This window comes from Crinia signifera, chromosome 1 (genome assembly GCF_055691185.1).
Source record: "Crinia signifera chromosome 1, ASM5569118v1, whole genome shotgun sequence".
Lineage (NCBI taxonomy): Eukaryota > Metazoa > Chordata > Amphibia > Anura > Myobatrachidae > Crinia > Crinia signifera.
The window spans coordinates 172,924,394-172,939,112 of NC_139217.1; the positions used below are offsets into that span (position 1 = coordinate 172,924,394).

Genomic DNA, 14,719 nt, shown 5'->3' on the forward strand with positions numbered 1-14,719 from the left:
TTGCACCTCCCAGTCGCTCAGTGTATGGGCACCTTTCGATACAATTGTATAGTGTCAAATACTCAACCATTCTTTCAGCTACTCCTTAAATAGGCTGTTAATTTCACAGGGCAATTGGATTACTTCCATTAAAATGAGTGCATTCCTAGTATTACTTTATCTGTTCCAAGTGCTGCTTGTAAGGAATTACATTCACATGGTCCATTCCCTAAAATATTATCAAGGATTTTTGTTGTTGTATTTTTAGCTATGTTCTCCAGTTGAAATGTTTTAGATTCCTCTCCCCATCACCTCTACATCGCAGACATAGCAATTATCATCAGTGCATGTATAGAAGATACACGTGCAATGTTTGCCGACAACGTTTTCTCATCCATTTCAACTATGTTTTCTTTCACAATTAGAGGAACACACATCAGAGAAACGGATTATACACAGATTTTATGTAATGGATTAACAAAGCTAAGCCTCTTACTGTGCCCTATGGACCAAAATAGCCAGTTAGGTAGACTGTAGGATTATTATTTAAAGCAGAAACACTTACAGGACTTGAAAGAGATGTCCATTTGAATCTGTAAGGTACTCACTTCGCATCCATTTACGCCAGAGGAAATCAAGTAAGTTTCTACTATTAAATATTTGATCATATCGATAAAATTGATTGGTGTACTATCTTCTATGGATTCTAAAGTACAGCGGTTAACTTTTCAATTTCACGATTGCTAGAGTTCTCGCACTGGTGTATTTTTACAGATTTTAGACCAATGGGTTTGCCTACTAATTTTAATAATTGAAAATCCTTGTAATATAGTAATAGCTACTCACTATAGTGGTTCCCAAAGTGGGTGCTCTGGCCCTCTCGGGTGACTTGGGGCACTTTCCTAGGGTTGGTGGTCCGGGAACATCTTAAATTACTTATGGTAAATGCACTAGGCAAAGTCAGTGCTTGTGGCTTCCAATCACAAAATATGTTGACAAACAGAAGTGAATCCTGTCTCTCATCACACAACTAAACCTAAAGATGACATATAAAAACTATTCACTTAATTTAATATATCTCAATAAGAAACTTTTGGCCTATGGGTGCTGTAAAAAAGTCTGATACTCAAGAGCGCTGAGAAAGTTTGGTTACTGCACTATACCAAATTTCCAAAGACAGAGATCTCTGAAGAGGACTCTCGGGAGCTCTTTGTCTCTGACATTGCCACTGTCATCTCTTTGATGAACAAAAGTAAATACATACTCAGCATTATAATACAGATGTTTGACTTATTATTTAAAATACCAAATTTAATGTTTTGTGCATATGGTTTTTGGTTCTATAATTTTGAGCAACAAGATTAAGATATATAAGGGGTATATTATTCACTAAAGTGCGGTTTTATAGAAATGGAGATTAGCTTATGCCAACCAGATTCTAGCTAGTGTATATTGTAGAAGGAACTAGATAAATGATAAGTAAAATAAGATTGCTTGCTATGGTCAACATTTCCACTTCGGTAAAACTGCACTTTAGTAAATATCCCCTTAAGTTTCATAATAAATTGCATATTTTTAAGCATTGCCCATAGAATGCCTCTGTTTACTAAAAATGTTACCAGAGCTCCTGACAGTATTGGAAAATGATAATAAAGGCTGGGAGTCTATTTCTGAATGCTTGCAATTGTGTCCACAAATTCCCAGATAACAGGTTTTAACATAAACGATAATAAAGATACTGTATGTGCATGTATTAAGTGATATTGACCTATTTAGCAATAGTATATTGACTCAGATATATAGTTATAAAAAATATATTGCGGACAAGGAAGAAGGAATATTGGTACTGTATATTATCTGGTATGCCTTTTTCTTTTACTTTAATTATTTTTGTTCATTTTGCCCACGCTACTACTGCACCCCTGCGGACTGCAGACAAAGCTAGCAACGTAGTATATATAAAGATATGATACAGTTATGATGCAATATTCCAAAGCATTTGCAGTATTGGAAGTATCATGTCATGAAAAGTAAACATAACAGTTGCGTAGGATCACAGTTGCCGCCATCCAAACAAGATGTTTCCATTGGAATTGTGACACAAATTTAAGTTGTAAATTCAAAAAACACTCACCTTAAACTTACATATGCATATATAACATGATACATTCTTACACGGATCTTAGCTCAGGAATATATTCAATTTCTTCACCAGGGTTTAAGATTTACTGTATCATAGAATAAATATCCGTATATTTATACAGAGTAGAGCGGATTGGTGGCACTCAAGGTCTCTATACTTAAAGACCTTGAGTGCCGCCTATCTGCTCTACTCCACTATCTCCTTTGGGAAGGCACCTCCTTGTGTAAGTGGTAGAGTTGGAGATGAATATCTATTGAGAGCTGTGTTGTTTATGTTGCTCATCAAGGCTAAATATGTATAATGTTAATGTTATTGTATATTTTGCTTTGTTTCAGTATGAAGCATTTCAAGTATATCTTTTTTGCTGTACTTATCACCATCATTCAGCATTGTAAGGCCCAGGCCTGTGTTGTAGATTCTTTTAAAGTGAAGGAGGACTTTGACATAAAAAGGGTAAGAAATATTTTGTTATGAGAGCAGATTAAGTAAGTAGTGCAGATAGATAACAATTGGAACAAAATGTATCCCATATAATAAAAGGCTAACACTGCTCTTCACCTCTATGGGGGGATTTTAAGTAATCTGCATGCCAATAGACACTAGATGTGCTCGATGGAGCAGTTCAAGTGTTGCTCTGTTGGGGTGTGCACAGCCGCCGCCGATGATATTACATTTATGCTGATCTGTCATTTTGACAGGTGGGGATCTAGTTCAGTACTAAATGCAAACTCTAAAGACTATGAAAAAGAAATTTCCCCTGATATGTATCAAGTAACTTTGAAGTACAGTAAATAATAATAATCATCATAATTTTTACTAAGATGGCAGTTCTATTTCAAATAGGATGTTGCTATAGGCAACCAATCAGATACTATCTATTATTTTCTGGAAGGTACTAAATAAATAAGGAGTGGAGGTACTTCCTCATCTTTGCGGCCACCGCTTACACTACTGAACTTACATACTGTACACCACCCTGGGTCCACGCCACCTTTAGTAAAGTTGTGGAGAGCGAAGTGGAGCAGAGCTTGCCACCAAGCTTGAAGCGTGGCGAGCGAAGCGTGGCGAGCGAAGCGAGCCCGCGAGGGGACAATGGTGCTCCTTACGTACCATTAAGTAGCGGCTAACATAACTGGCGTAATGGGTGGCTGAAAAGGAAGTACCGAAGTAGATTCTGATTGGCTGCCCATAGCAACTTCCCATGTGAAATATAACTCCCATCTTAGTAAATTTCCCCCAAGGTGCTTTCCCTACAACTAGTACTATTCTGTGTTGATAAAACAATTGTGTAGTACTTCCTACAATATTTAACCCCTAGTTGATATGTTTAGCTTTTTTTTAAACCATGATATGGCACAATAAAATAATAAAACAATGTGATGCCAATGACCAGACTGGGCTATAAGAAGCCGCAACTGGCAACTTATTTCTAGAAAAAATTTGATTTGATGTTTACACAAGTTAAAACAAACACAAAACTATAGTTATAAATATAGATTTATGTATAATATACATTAATAATGTTGGTAATAGAGGATTTCACGTGAAAATCTTGGAGATTTGTAATTTAAATAACAGAAAAATAAAAACAAATCTTGCGGTTACTATTACATACATATTTCCATACTACCAATAACATGCATCTTAAAGTGAACATGTCCCTCCCAGCTACTGTACACTGGTTTCTATATAACAGCATATAACTTACATATGTATAATGGATGTCCTACTATGTAACTTCTCCCCCTACAGTGCTTTACTGCGAAGCCCTGATGGCGGGACATTATTATTGTTACCCCATAGTAAGTCTTACCTGCTCAAATGAAAATACAAGTACTACTGACCATAGTGAGGCATTTCTTACATAAATATACAGTAGCTGTTCTGACGAACCAGGACAGAAAAATAAATATATTATTTATGCCTAAATAATACTGTGGAAGATGTATTTCTGATGCGTTGGAAATGGGAACATTCTTTGTAAATAAAATACAGTAGTATGTAATGTAAGAAAGTGACACACAGCATAAGATTAGAGCATTTAACGCATTATTGACCAGATGCCCTAAGCTTCAAAAGTGATAAAATGGAGAGTGATAAACAGCCCGCCAATCAGCTCGTGCCAGACATTTTCAAACACAGCCTGTGGCAGGTAGGAGCTAATTGGTTGGCTGTTTATCAATGTCGATTTTATCACTTTTGAAGCTTAGTGCATCTTGTCCAAAGTATTCCAAATATGATTGGTAAATGTCTGCATTTCTATACCTAGTATGGAGGAAAATGGTATGCTATTGGGAAGAAGAACCCTGAAGGCCTCTTCCTTCAGGATAACATCTCAGCAGAATATACAGTAGATGAAGATGGCACAATGACCGCATCATCAAAAGGCAGAGTTAAACTTTTTGGGTAGGTATATAAATAATAAGGAAATATTTATGTTAATAAAGCTACTGTAGATCATAGCCTGGACTCCTCCTATAACACACCAGTCTGGTTCACATATGGAGGAATGATAAGCAAATGCAGTATCATTACTGGAAGAGTTAAAGCTCAAATTCACCTTCGTATTACAGCTTAATAGGTGAATCCTATAAAATAGTACATTTTGTATTTGGTGGAAAGAAATAGCTTTGCAACATAATTTCTGATAGCGTTAAGTCTCTCATTCATCTTCTTATTGTAATGTTATATAACTTCCTATCAAACAACATCCTATTACAAATGTGGCGCTTTGGCAGAACTATTCATGTTCACAGTATAGGTTGGTTGCAGGACATCATGTGTAGAAAACAATATCACATGATTTCCCATTTTATTTATCCTGTGGGTCAGAATTTAGACCTGCTACTTCAGAATTTCAGATATGAATACAACTCTAACAGCCCATGAGGAATGCATTCAAGGTTTAGGGCGGTATTGAATCCCCCGCCACTATTTCCGATGGGAAAAATAGCGGCGGCTGCCTATTCAATGCTGTCTTTCCCGACAGCATTGAAGAGGCATCTTGGCAGAACGGACCTGACTTTAAAAGCAGTCGGGCCCGTTTTGCTGAGAATGGACATGGATTGTCGAGATCACAGCTGTATCTCGACAATCCACTTCCGTTTCTGTGGACATGCCCCCTTTTTGATGTTCGGCAAGTGGGACATTGAATCCCGCCTGCCGAATAACAGGCCAGCATAACAAAAACGGGCCAGGGTCCCGAATGTCGGGATGCACAGATTGAATACCCCCCTTAGTCTCCCATGCTAGCTCCGAAAACAACATTTAGAGGGTGCGACTTCAATTCTGATTGTCTTTGTTTCATGGACAAAATTACCTTCAGGCTATGTGCATTCTGTGTTTAGGCTTTGGTCCCACCTAAATTCTATCTCATTATGGTATGCAGATATTCCAATACATAGAAAATCAGAAACCTAAATACTTCTGGCCCTAAGCATTTTGGATATGGGAGACTCATCTTTTATCAGGATTAATCTCTTTAATTGCATGAAATAGAATAATTACATAGCTTGAAATATATACATTTGTGTAATATATATGTTACAGTTGTATCTATAATAACATTCACATCCATAGGTTCTGGCTCATATGTGCAGATATGGCTGCTCAATACTCAACACCAGACCCAACCAGTCCAGCTAAAATGTACATGACCTATCAGGGATTGGCTAGTTATCTATCCAGTGGAGGTAAGTTGCATTATTCCGGAATGCTTCATTTAATATTACAAGTTTTAGGTTTTAAGATTTACATTCAATACTTTAAAAATAGTGCTGGAGTCAGTAAGCTACATGGTTAAGCAGTTTTCTATGACTATTAATATTAACAACGCCACACTGTAAGTCGCCATGGGGGAGATTTATCAAATCATGGAGAGAGATAAAATGGATAAAGTGTCAACCAATCAACTATTGGCTAGTACTATATATCTCTCCAAGCTTTATATCCCCTTTAATATGATTCTACAAGAGTCAGTCCTCACAACGGGGTAAGATGAACAATGGTTGGTAAATATACGGCATAACCAGTGGTGTATTTACAATGGGTACAGTGTGTGTGCGGTACACATGGGCCCCTGACTCCCAAGGGGCCCATACCGTACAAGCGGCATCCATTTTTTAAATACATTCCCCTCTCAAGTTCCATGATGGAGGCAGCAGCGCCGTGAATTTGCATTATAGTCTGAGTCCTCTAGTGCTCAGACACTATAGCGCTGTGGTGCGCTGCCAGCAGAGAGGAGGGGGCTTGGATGCAGGAGGCTTCCAACATATTAAATTCACTTTTGGTTTCTGTGGTGTGTTGCTCAGTGTCATAAAAAGATGACATTTTATAGGAAAGGAAGCGGACGGATATATATTGGCATACAGGAACAGTAATATATATACACTAATGTTTGGCATGTTTGGCACCTTCAGGGCTGGCAACAGAAATCTTGGGGCCCAGGACACTGATATCTCTGGGGCACCCAACACCACATGTGGATTTTTATTACATTGCATATTGAATGTATTTTTTTTTATTATTAGAACTAAACAGATATTTAATATTTACTATGCGATATAATAGGGAGGGCAGATGGTAAGGCACAGCATTGTGCACAGCATGGTTTGGTGCGTTGCGTGATGTCACTAAACTCATTAGTACGGGTTGTCAGACAAGTGACTAGGCAGCCATGCTTACAGCCTCTGAGTCCCTCAAAGCCTTGGGGCCCTCAACTAGTCGGGGCCCAGTATGAGTGTCCCCCTTGACCCCCCTGTCACCTGCTCTGGCGCATTTTAACATCAGTAATATAATTTATAGGTAATTATGGGGCAGATGTATCATAGCAGCGCTTATCGCGCCGCTATAATACTTCCTGCTTCGCCTCAATAGCGAGGCGAAGCAGGAAGGGACATCGACAAGATGTATTAACATCTTGTCTGCCGAAGCGGGGGAGCGTTAACTCCCCCCTTCGGCGATGTCCCTTTCTGGAAATAGCGCATCAGTTAATACTGATGCACTATCTCCTGTCCCCCGGCCGGCCGCACTGGGCATGCGCGAGATCTTGCAAAAACCGCGAGATCTCCAGCGCAGCCCAAGCCAGACGCAGGGCTAGCATTGTCCCCATAGTGGGGGATAGGACAACGCTAGCCCTGAGCTGGTGAAGCGGCCGGGGTGAATTAACGCCTTGAAGGCTGTTAATACATCACCCCGGCCGTTAATCCCTGGGGGGGATTGCAGGAACAGCCCCGCCGAGCGTAACTCGGCGGGCTGTCACTAGCGCACGTTAGGTGCGCTAGTAATACATTAGGACAGACGTAATCCCCCCCAGTTAACCAGCGTTAAGTGCATTTTTGCACTTAACGCTGGTTAATACATCTGCCCCTATGAACCTATTATAATAATAGTTATATTTCAGTAGAATGAAAAGGATATTACTTGAACTCTGAGTTTGGTAAACTCTATAAAAGCATGAGGCCACAGGCTGGATTCCAGTACTAATTTGTATGAAAAACTTTACTTGGCCTTACTATCTATCAGGTTTGTTTGCGGAAGTATATTTTGCTCTGTGTAGCTTTCCATACGCATCTATTGGTGACCTGAAGTCAAATGCCTCTCAATTGGAACTACATTTACAGCTAAATGAAGTAAATGGGCAGCAATGGGCCATTCAAACCTAGGTTTAAGTTTAGCAAAGAGAAAAAATTCAACCTAGGTTGAAAAAATTGAGCGCTAATACCAGAGTTGCTACCTTTAGCAGCTGCTTGAGTAAGGGAGTGCTCAGTCCCTTGAAATATACAAGAAAAAGAGGTGTTTAAGCAGCGCTATCAGTGAGAAACAGTCAGTGGTAAATGAATTAACAATTTATTACACAATAAAACATAAAAAAATCATATAAAAAGGTCATACATGATAAGTGGGGGCGAGAATAAATGGAAATTGAATGGACCAAGATGTTGGGGGGATCCGTTGGAGATTGTACCGATGGAATGCAATCCTGAATGATGTTATTTCCGGTTGTCGCTGGAGGGATCGGTCCTGAGAGATGTTGCTGATGCAGGACCAATCTTAAACCTAAACCATTTTGCGATGAATGTCCCGATAACGATATATAGCATCCAAATAGCGGAGTGTAGATGGAACAACCAATTTTTTCAGATGGCGATCAGATGATTGAGCAGGAGGTGGTCCAAATCTGCAACCAAGGTCCAAACAGGGGGGCACCAATGCGTTTCGCCGGATCTAAATGCCAGCTTTATACTGTGGCATTAAAACCACAGAAATGGAGCCACACCTCTTGGCCCTGAGTTCACGCATTTTAAAAGTATTCCTGCCCATTTAGAATCAAACAGTTATTTCTTCAGAAATAAAGCCCAGGAGAATTGGTCAAGTGAGGTTCTATAAGGTGAGGTTATGTGAAACAAACGGAGGCAATCTCTAGTATCTGGTAGCATTTCTAATGGACGTTTCACTATGGTTATAGTTATTATGATAACATTTTAGTTTTAGAGAAAAGGACTTTAAATTATCTGTGATTTTACCCGTTATTTCATAAAATATGGAAAAAGTGACCAAATCTCTTTAAAGTCAAAATCCTAAATAATGCTTTATTTTTCCACAGGCGACAACTACTGGGTAATTGACACAGACTATGATAACTATGCAGTCACCTATGCCTGCCGTACTCTTAAAGATGACGGAACATGTGATGATGGCTACGCCATTATATTCTCACGCAATCCACGTGGATTTTCTCCAGCTATTACAAGGATTGTGCGTCAAAAACAGGATGAAATTTGCTTGTCTGGACAATTTCAACCTGTCCTCCAATCTGGTATGTCGCAATTTCCATATTCAGCATCAAAATGACAAATGTCAGTCATAGTTTTGTGGCCATAATAAAGTCATATGCATGATGAATTGGATCCACACACTTCAGCTAAGGTTAAATATGCAAATGTGTACTGTACACACACATAACTAAGGTGCAGGCCTATGTCTGTATGCAGATTTGACATTTGCATGCCCTTATCCCGAAAGAGGCAGAACAGTGGAGGAAAGGGGCAGTTAACCGCTGACTGACTACATTTGTACAAATGAGGTCATTTGCCGGGTTGGTCTGAACCCCTTTCACACATAGCAGCAAATTACCAGGTTATAAAATGTCAACACAGTAATTTGCTGAATTACATGGGTAATTTGTGTAGTGTAAAAGGCTCATCTCTGGTCACAAAATCCGGGTCAACAACCCTGGCAAAAAGTATGGTCGGTCACCTGGGATTTAAGAACCAGATGACCCTTTCACACTACAGAAATAACCGGGTAGAACTGCTTCACCCAGTAATTTGCTGTTATGAATGGAAGGGGTATTACTGGGTTAAAGCTTTTCAACCTGGGAATTTGCTGAAAAACCCAGGGTTTTGGCTGTGTGAAATGGTCAACCTGGGTCGCAGAACCTGGTCAAGAGCAGGGTTGGTGACCCAGAATTTAAGACCCGGGTTGACCCTTTTACACCAAAGGGTTTTCAGCAAATTCCCGGGTTGAAAAGCGTTAACCCTGTAATTTGCTTCTGGTGTGAATGGGGTATAAGGGAATGCTAGCTCAGATCGACGTGTTCCCAGATGATCTGACGTGTGATTGGAATCTGCACCATGGTGTGCATGTGGATAAAGGGACTGACAGTGCAGTGTACACATCGGCAGTATGGCATTGTAGAGTACATGATCTCTTACAAACAGAAGGCCGAAAGATATGTACTAAGGCAAATGCATATACTGTATAACTGTCTGTAGCCATATCACTTGCCATTATTTCAGACCTGATGCAGAGACAGGTTGATAAAGACTATCCCCAGCATTCGCTAGCTACATCTGATTGTATATTCACCTCTAAAAATGATAGGGGTTTCCTATTTGTGTAAATTTTTTATTATTTTGTGTGTGCCTTTTAGAAATATTTTTGTGCTACACTGGGTCATATACAATTAGTATAGTTTTTTTTTTTTTATTTAAGTCAAACATAATGACAAATGTGTATTTTACTTTAAAGACAAATGTTATCAAGCTCTTCTTGTCCTAAGTGAATCTGGGTGGAAGCGAATCTGACAAAAACCCTGGCATATAGGTGACAAATATATTTTTTTGTTTTAGATACAGTACATTGGTTCAGCTCAGCAGGAAGGGAAGCATTTTTAAGTAAGGAGGTTTAAAAAGATAGGATTTTAACACCTACCGGTAAATCCTTTTCACGAAGTTCATATGGTATACTGGGTTCTCAATACATTGGGGAAGAAGAGGTCCTCCGCAGGAGACAGGCACATAGAATTCTTTACAGTGGGTGAACTGGCTCCTCCCCTCTACTTCCTCCTCCACATCCTCAGTTAAGGAAAATCTGTGCCTGAGGAGAATGAACGTATGTAAGGTAAGATGCAGTAGAACTCTGCACAGAGGCAGGTTCCCAGTATACCATATGTATCATGAAAAGGATTTACCGGTAGGTATTAAAATCCTATTTTCACTATACGGGTACATGCGTAGACTGCTGCAGCACTGCCTACCCACACTGGGTATCCTCTTTGGTCAGGGCGTCAAGTTTGTAAAACTTTACAAAAGTGTGTTGAGCCGACCAAGTAGCAGCCCTGGCCGTTCTACCAACATAGGCCGTAAGCTCTCAAACCACATCCAGGGATTCCGGAATCCCAGAGTGACCCACACTAGATGAAACAACAAAAGCCTGGTTCAGATGGAAAGACGAAACAACTTTAGTCAAGGGCTGCTGTTTTGTTCTCAGTTCTGCCCTATCTGCGTGAAACACCAGATAAGGACTCCTTCAAGATAAAGCACCTAACTCTGACACGTGTCAAGCTGACACCAGAGCCAGAAGCACCACAGTCTTCCATGTGAGGTACTTCAAATCAGTTGATGCCAGTGGTTCAAACCAAGATGACTGCAGGAACTTTAAGACCACATCAAGGTCACAGGGAGCTGTAGGTGGCACAAAGGGGGGGTTGAATTCTCAAAATCCCCTGGAGAAAGGTCTGTACTTCCAGAATATTAGCCAATTTCCTTTGAAAGAAAATGGAAAGAGCAGAAATATTCCTTGCCGCAGCAGAGTCCAGACTGAAAGAATCTGTGCAGCGGCAACCTGTCGAACTCCAGCTTGTAGCCGTGCGACATAAGACCCCTGACCCATGGTCTGAGGCAGGTTCATGGGTCAGGGGACTTTATGAATTTACCACCCGTGCCTCTGTTAACGTTTGAGCCACCTCTCACCTTAGGGAGAAATTTGCCAGTCCGAAAGGACTGCTGACTCTAGCCTGAAAAGGGCCATCTGGGCTGGCTAGAAGCAGTTGGGAGAAAAGTGGATTTCCCGGCCGTAGCCTTAGAAACCAACTCATCTAGTTCCTTACCAAACAAGCATTCTCCCTTGAACACTACGCTTGGAGTCAGTGACAGCAACCCACTGACCCAGCCACTGAGCCCTGCGGGTGGAGACCGCCATGGCTGAGTTACTCGCATTAATAGCGCCCACCTCCTTTTGTGCATCACAAAGCACCTTAGCCACATCTTGTATGTGATGGAGTGAATCAACCACCTGGGCCGTGGACATATCACCCAGCAATCCCTCTTGGATTTGGGTCACCCAGGTATGAATGGACTTTGCCATCCAGCAACTAGCAAGTACCGGGCGCAAAGCCGCCCCACTGGCCTTATACATAGACTTGAGCGTACCATCTAGTTTTTTATCCACGGAATCCTTAAGTGTGGAAGTCCCAGGCACTCGGAGTACCATCTTTTTTGACAAACGGGACATGGATGCATCTACAACTGGAGGCTCCCTCCACACCCGCCTGCCGGCGGTATCGAAGGGGAAAGTGGACCGGAAGTATTTGAACACTTGAAATCTCTTTTCAGGATTTTTCCAAGCCGATTTGAAAGCATCTTCCAAATCAGTATTTGGCCAGTAATAAAGACTCAGACCCCTGTAACAGCGACTGAGACCCCTGAGAACCTGGTTGTGTATAATCCACATCCTCCCCATCTTCAACAGCCTCCTCCTCAGAGTCCGGCTCTACAGCAGCTCAATCATGTTTGCGTGACAAGCCACCCACGAGAGTGAGAATGTCCACCCTTGCAGACAGGACAGTTAAATCCTGTTGCACTCTCTGCATATGCAGGGTATTTGTAGTCAGCTGAGTGTACACAGATTCCAGCATACTTGTAATGCTGCTTGCCCAGGCAGGTTCTTGAGAGTCCCCCTGTGATCCTCCACACAATTGTGTGGTGATACCACTGAGCTGTGGAGACCCCCCACTAGTCTGGGGTGACATACAGTGTTCACAAGTGACTTGCAGGAACAAACTTAGTGCTGCAAATCATGCAGGTTAACTTACTAACTATTTTAGAAAAGGTATCACCCCACAACACACAGAGTAAAACACCAAACAGTGTGAAGTGTATAGAAGCTATGTGAAGTCTCTAACACTTTTATGTGTGCCCAGAAATGCTTAACAAGCAAGTGGGGAAAGGAATCGGAGATATTGGAGGAACCAGCACACCCTTAACCTGAGCTCCCAGATTGAGGAGCTGGTTAGCAGCAATAGATATAAATACACAGAGTAAATATCTATATAAGTACATGCAAGGCTATAAACACTGTAATGAGCGTTTTATAATCTCAATTTCACTTGCTGTCTCTGCTGAAGTTCTCTTCCACCCAGTCTGGAGCTGCCAACACCGCTGAGGAGTGTCTGCTGCTCAATAATGGCACCTAAAACATGCAGAGAGAAGTAGGAAATTGGTGCCAGAGAGCTGTGTCCCCGCTCTGGGTTAAGCCCCACCCCTTACAATGGCGCTGGTGCTTTTACTAATCTTTATACTAGCGCTGTTGTTATTCCTAGCAAACACATTAACACCTGCCCTGATGGTCCAGAGGCAGTGTAAAACATTAAGTGTGGACAGGGGGCTATGCGTTTCCCATGCAGGGACACCGCCGTCGGCATCATGCCGCACCTCAACCTGGGTTACCCCACTGGAGAGGATCCTGGGTAACACTCACAGCAGATGTCTTCGGACTGAACCAGGGGTGTGCTGCAAACTGGGGGTGTGAAGCGATGCAGCGCAATGCCCGACACGACAATCACCTACACAGGACATTGGTCCTGCAGCAGGGACAGTTCGGTACCTTGAGAGGCCAGCAACTGTAACCCTCCCCTGGCTTCCCACAAAGCAGGGAGCTGTTTAGTCCAAAACAGGCTCCCCAAAATAATAAACAAAATTAAATGAAGAAAAACTCTCTTCAGGAGCTCTGTAAGTGCAGCCTCTCCGAGGGCACATTTTTCTAAACTGAGGATGTGGAGGAGGAAGTAGAGGGGAGGAGCCAGTACACCCACTGTAAAGAGTTCTATGTGCCTGTCTCCTGCGGACCTCTTCTTCCTCAATGTATTGAGAACCCAGTAAACCATATGAATGATAGTGAAATCATTACAATCTAATCTCAGAATAACTGTCCTGGCACTTCTGTGTATAATGTTGGAGTGTCATGTGGCAGGCTGTATTACTGCCCTCTTCTTTTTGTAACTCAGTGGTGTCAAACTCATGGCCCTCAGCTGTTGTGGAACTACTCGTCCCAGCATGCCCTGCTATATAATGGATTGCTAAAACTGTGGTAGGGCATTCTCGGAATAATAGTACTTACCTTTTTTATGTAAAGAAAATGTTTGAATATTTGTCAACCAGCCATTTAGGCAAATCTAATGTCTCAATCTATTTTCTGTTCACAGGAGCCTGCTAGATTCTATAATCTCAGGAACATTCTCTTCTTGATTATGGAAAAAAAAAACATATCTGGACTTGAATAAACACTATAAAAGAAATGCACAACTTTTTCACAATCCATGGAAATGTTAAGTGTATTTTTTCTGAGTGCAATTACGTGTCTAAATGTGATCTTAATAGGGAATGTTTAATTGTGATTCCTGTACTTAATTTAAATATGTTGCAATTATTTTTCAGATGTTATATAACATAAGCATATTTTGGTAAAATATAAATCAAACATTGTGAGTTACTGATAGAAATCTACAATTTTTGTATAATTATTTTGACATGGCTTATACTCAATAAATAAAATGATGTTCAATTTGTAACTTCCGCATAATGTTCTGTTAATATAGTACTGTATACTATACTTTAAATGAAGCCAACCATGAAGAAAAGAGTGGCACTCCACCTCTGTCTTTGCATTCTCCCGGCCGTGCCAAGGCAATGTTGCACATGGGCCGCATTCTTCCTTCCCACAAAGCACCCATAATATTCTCTGTCACCTCTGCTCCATTTCAGAGCAGTGTTGTATTGTTTGAAACAAATAAATCAATATTATTCACTAAGTATCCTGCCTCATTTATGCTTTATAATGTATTGTACTTGACCTCACATTATGGCACTAGTTTTAATTATGATATAAACACACACACACACATATAAGTCAGAAAGGTTGGAGTTCCTCTAAGGCAGGTCTGCAATGTGTATCACAGGACCCCCTGTTGTGTTTCAGAATCTGTTTTGGGATTCTCTTGTTGAAAGATATGCACTAAATGTTATTTTTGGGTTTCAG

General features: G+C 40.9%; 1 protein-coding gene across 1 annotated transcript; it reads left to right on the forward strand.

Annotated features, from left to right (window-relative positions):
• Positions 1 to 490: 490 nt before the first annotated feature.
• On the forward strand, positions 491 to 14,493 carry LOC146064108 (purpurin-like). Its single transcript, XM_083177217.1, has 6 exons — positions 491 to 617; positions 2,458 to 2,575; positions 4,392 to 4,528; positions 5,702 to 5,814; positions 8,727 to 8,939; positions 13,887 to 14,493. The coding sequence occupies exons 2-6, from the start codon at positions 2,459 to 2,461 to the stop codon at positions 13,895 to 13,897; spliced, it is 591 nt and encodes a 196-aa protein (XP_083033343.1). The 5' UTR covers positions 491 to 617; position 2,458; the 3' UTR covers positions 13,898 to 14,493.
• The last annotated feature ends 226 nt before the right edge of the window (positions 14,494 to 14,719 follow it).

Bases quoted from the DNA above. Each gene is read 5' to 3' on its own strand.
- LOC146064108 (XM_083177217.1), top strand. From the start codon at position 2,459: ATGAAGCATTTCAAGTATATCTTTTTTGCTGTACTTATCACCATCATT. The intron at 2,576-4,391 runs GTAAGAAATATT...TTCTATACCTAG, and splicing joins AGGACTTTGACATAAAAAGG to TATGGAGGAAAATGGTATGC. The intron at 5,815-8,726 runs GTAAGTTGCATT...ATTTTTCCACAG, and splicing joins TAGTTATCTATCCAGTGGAG to GCGACAACTACTGGGTAATT.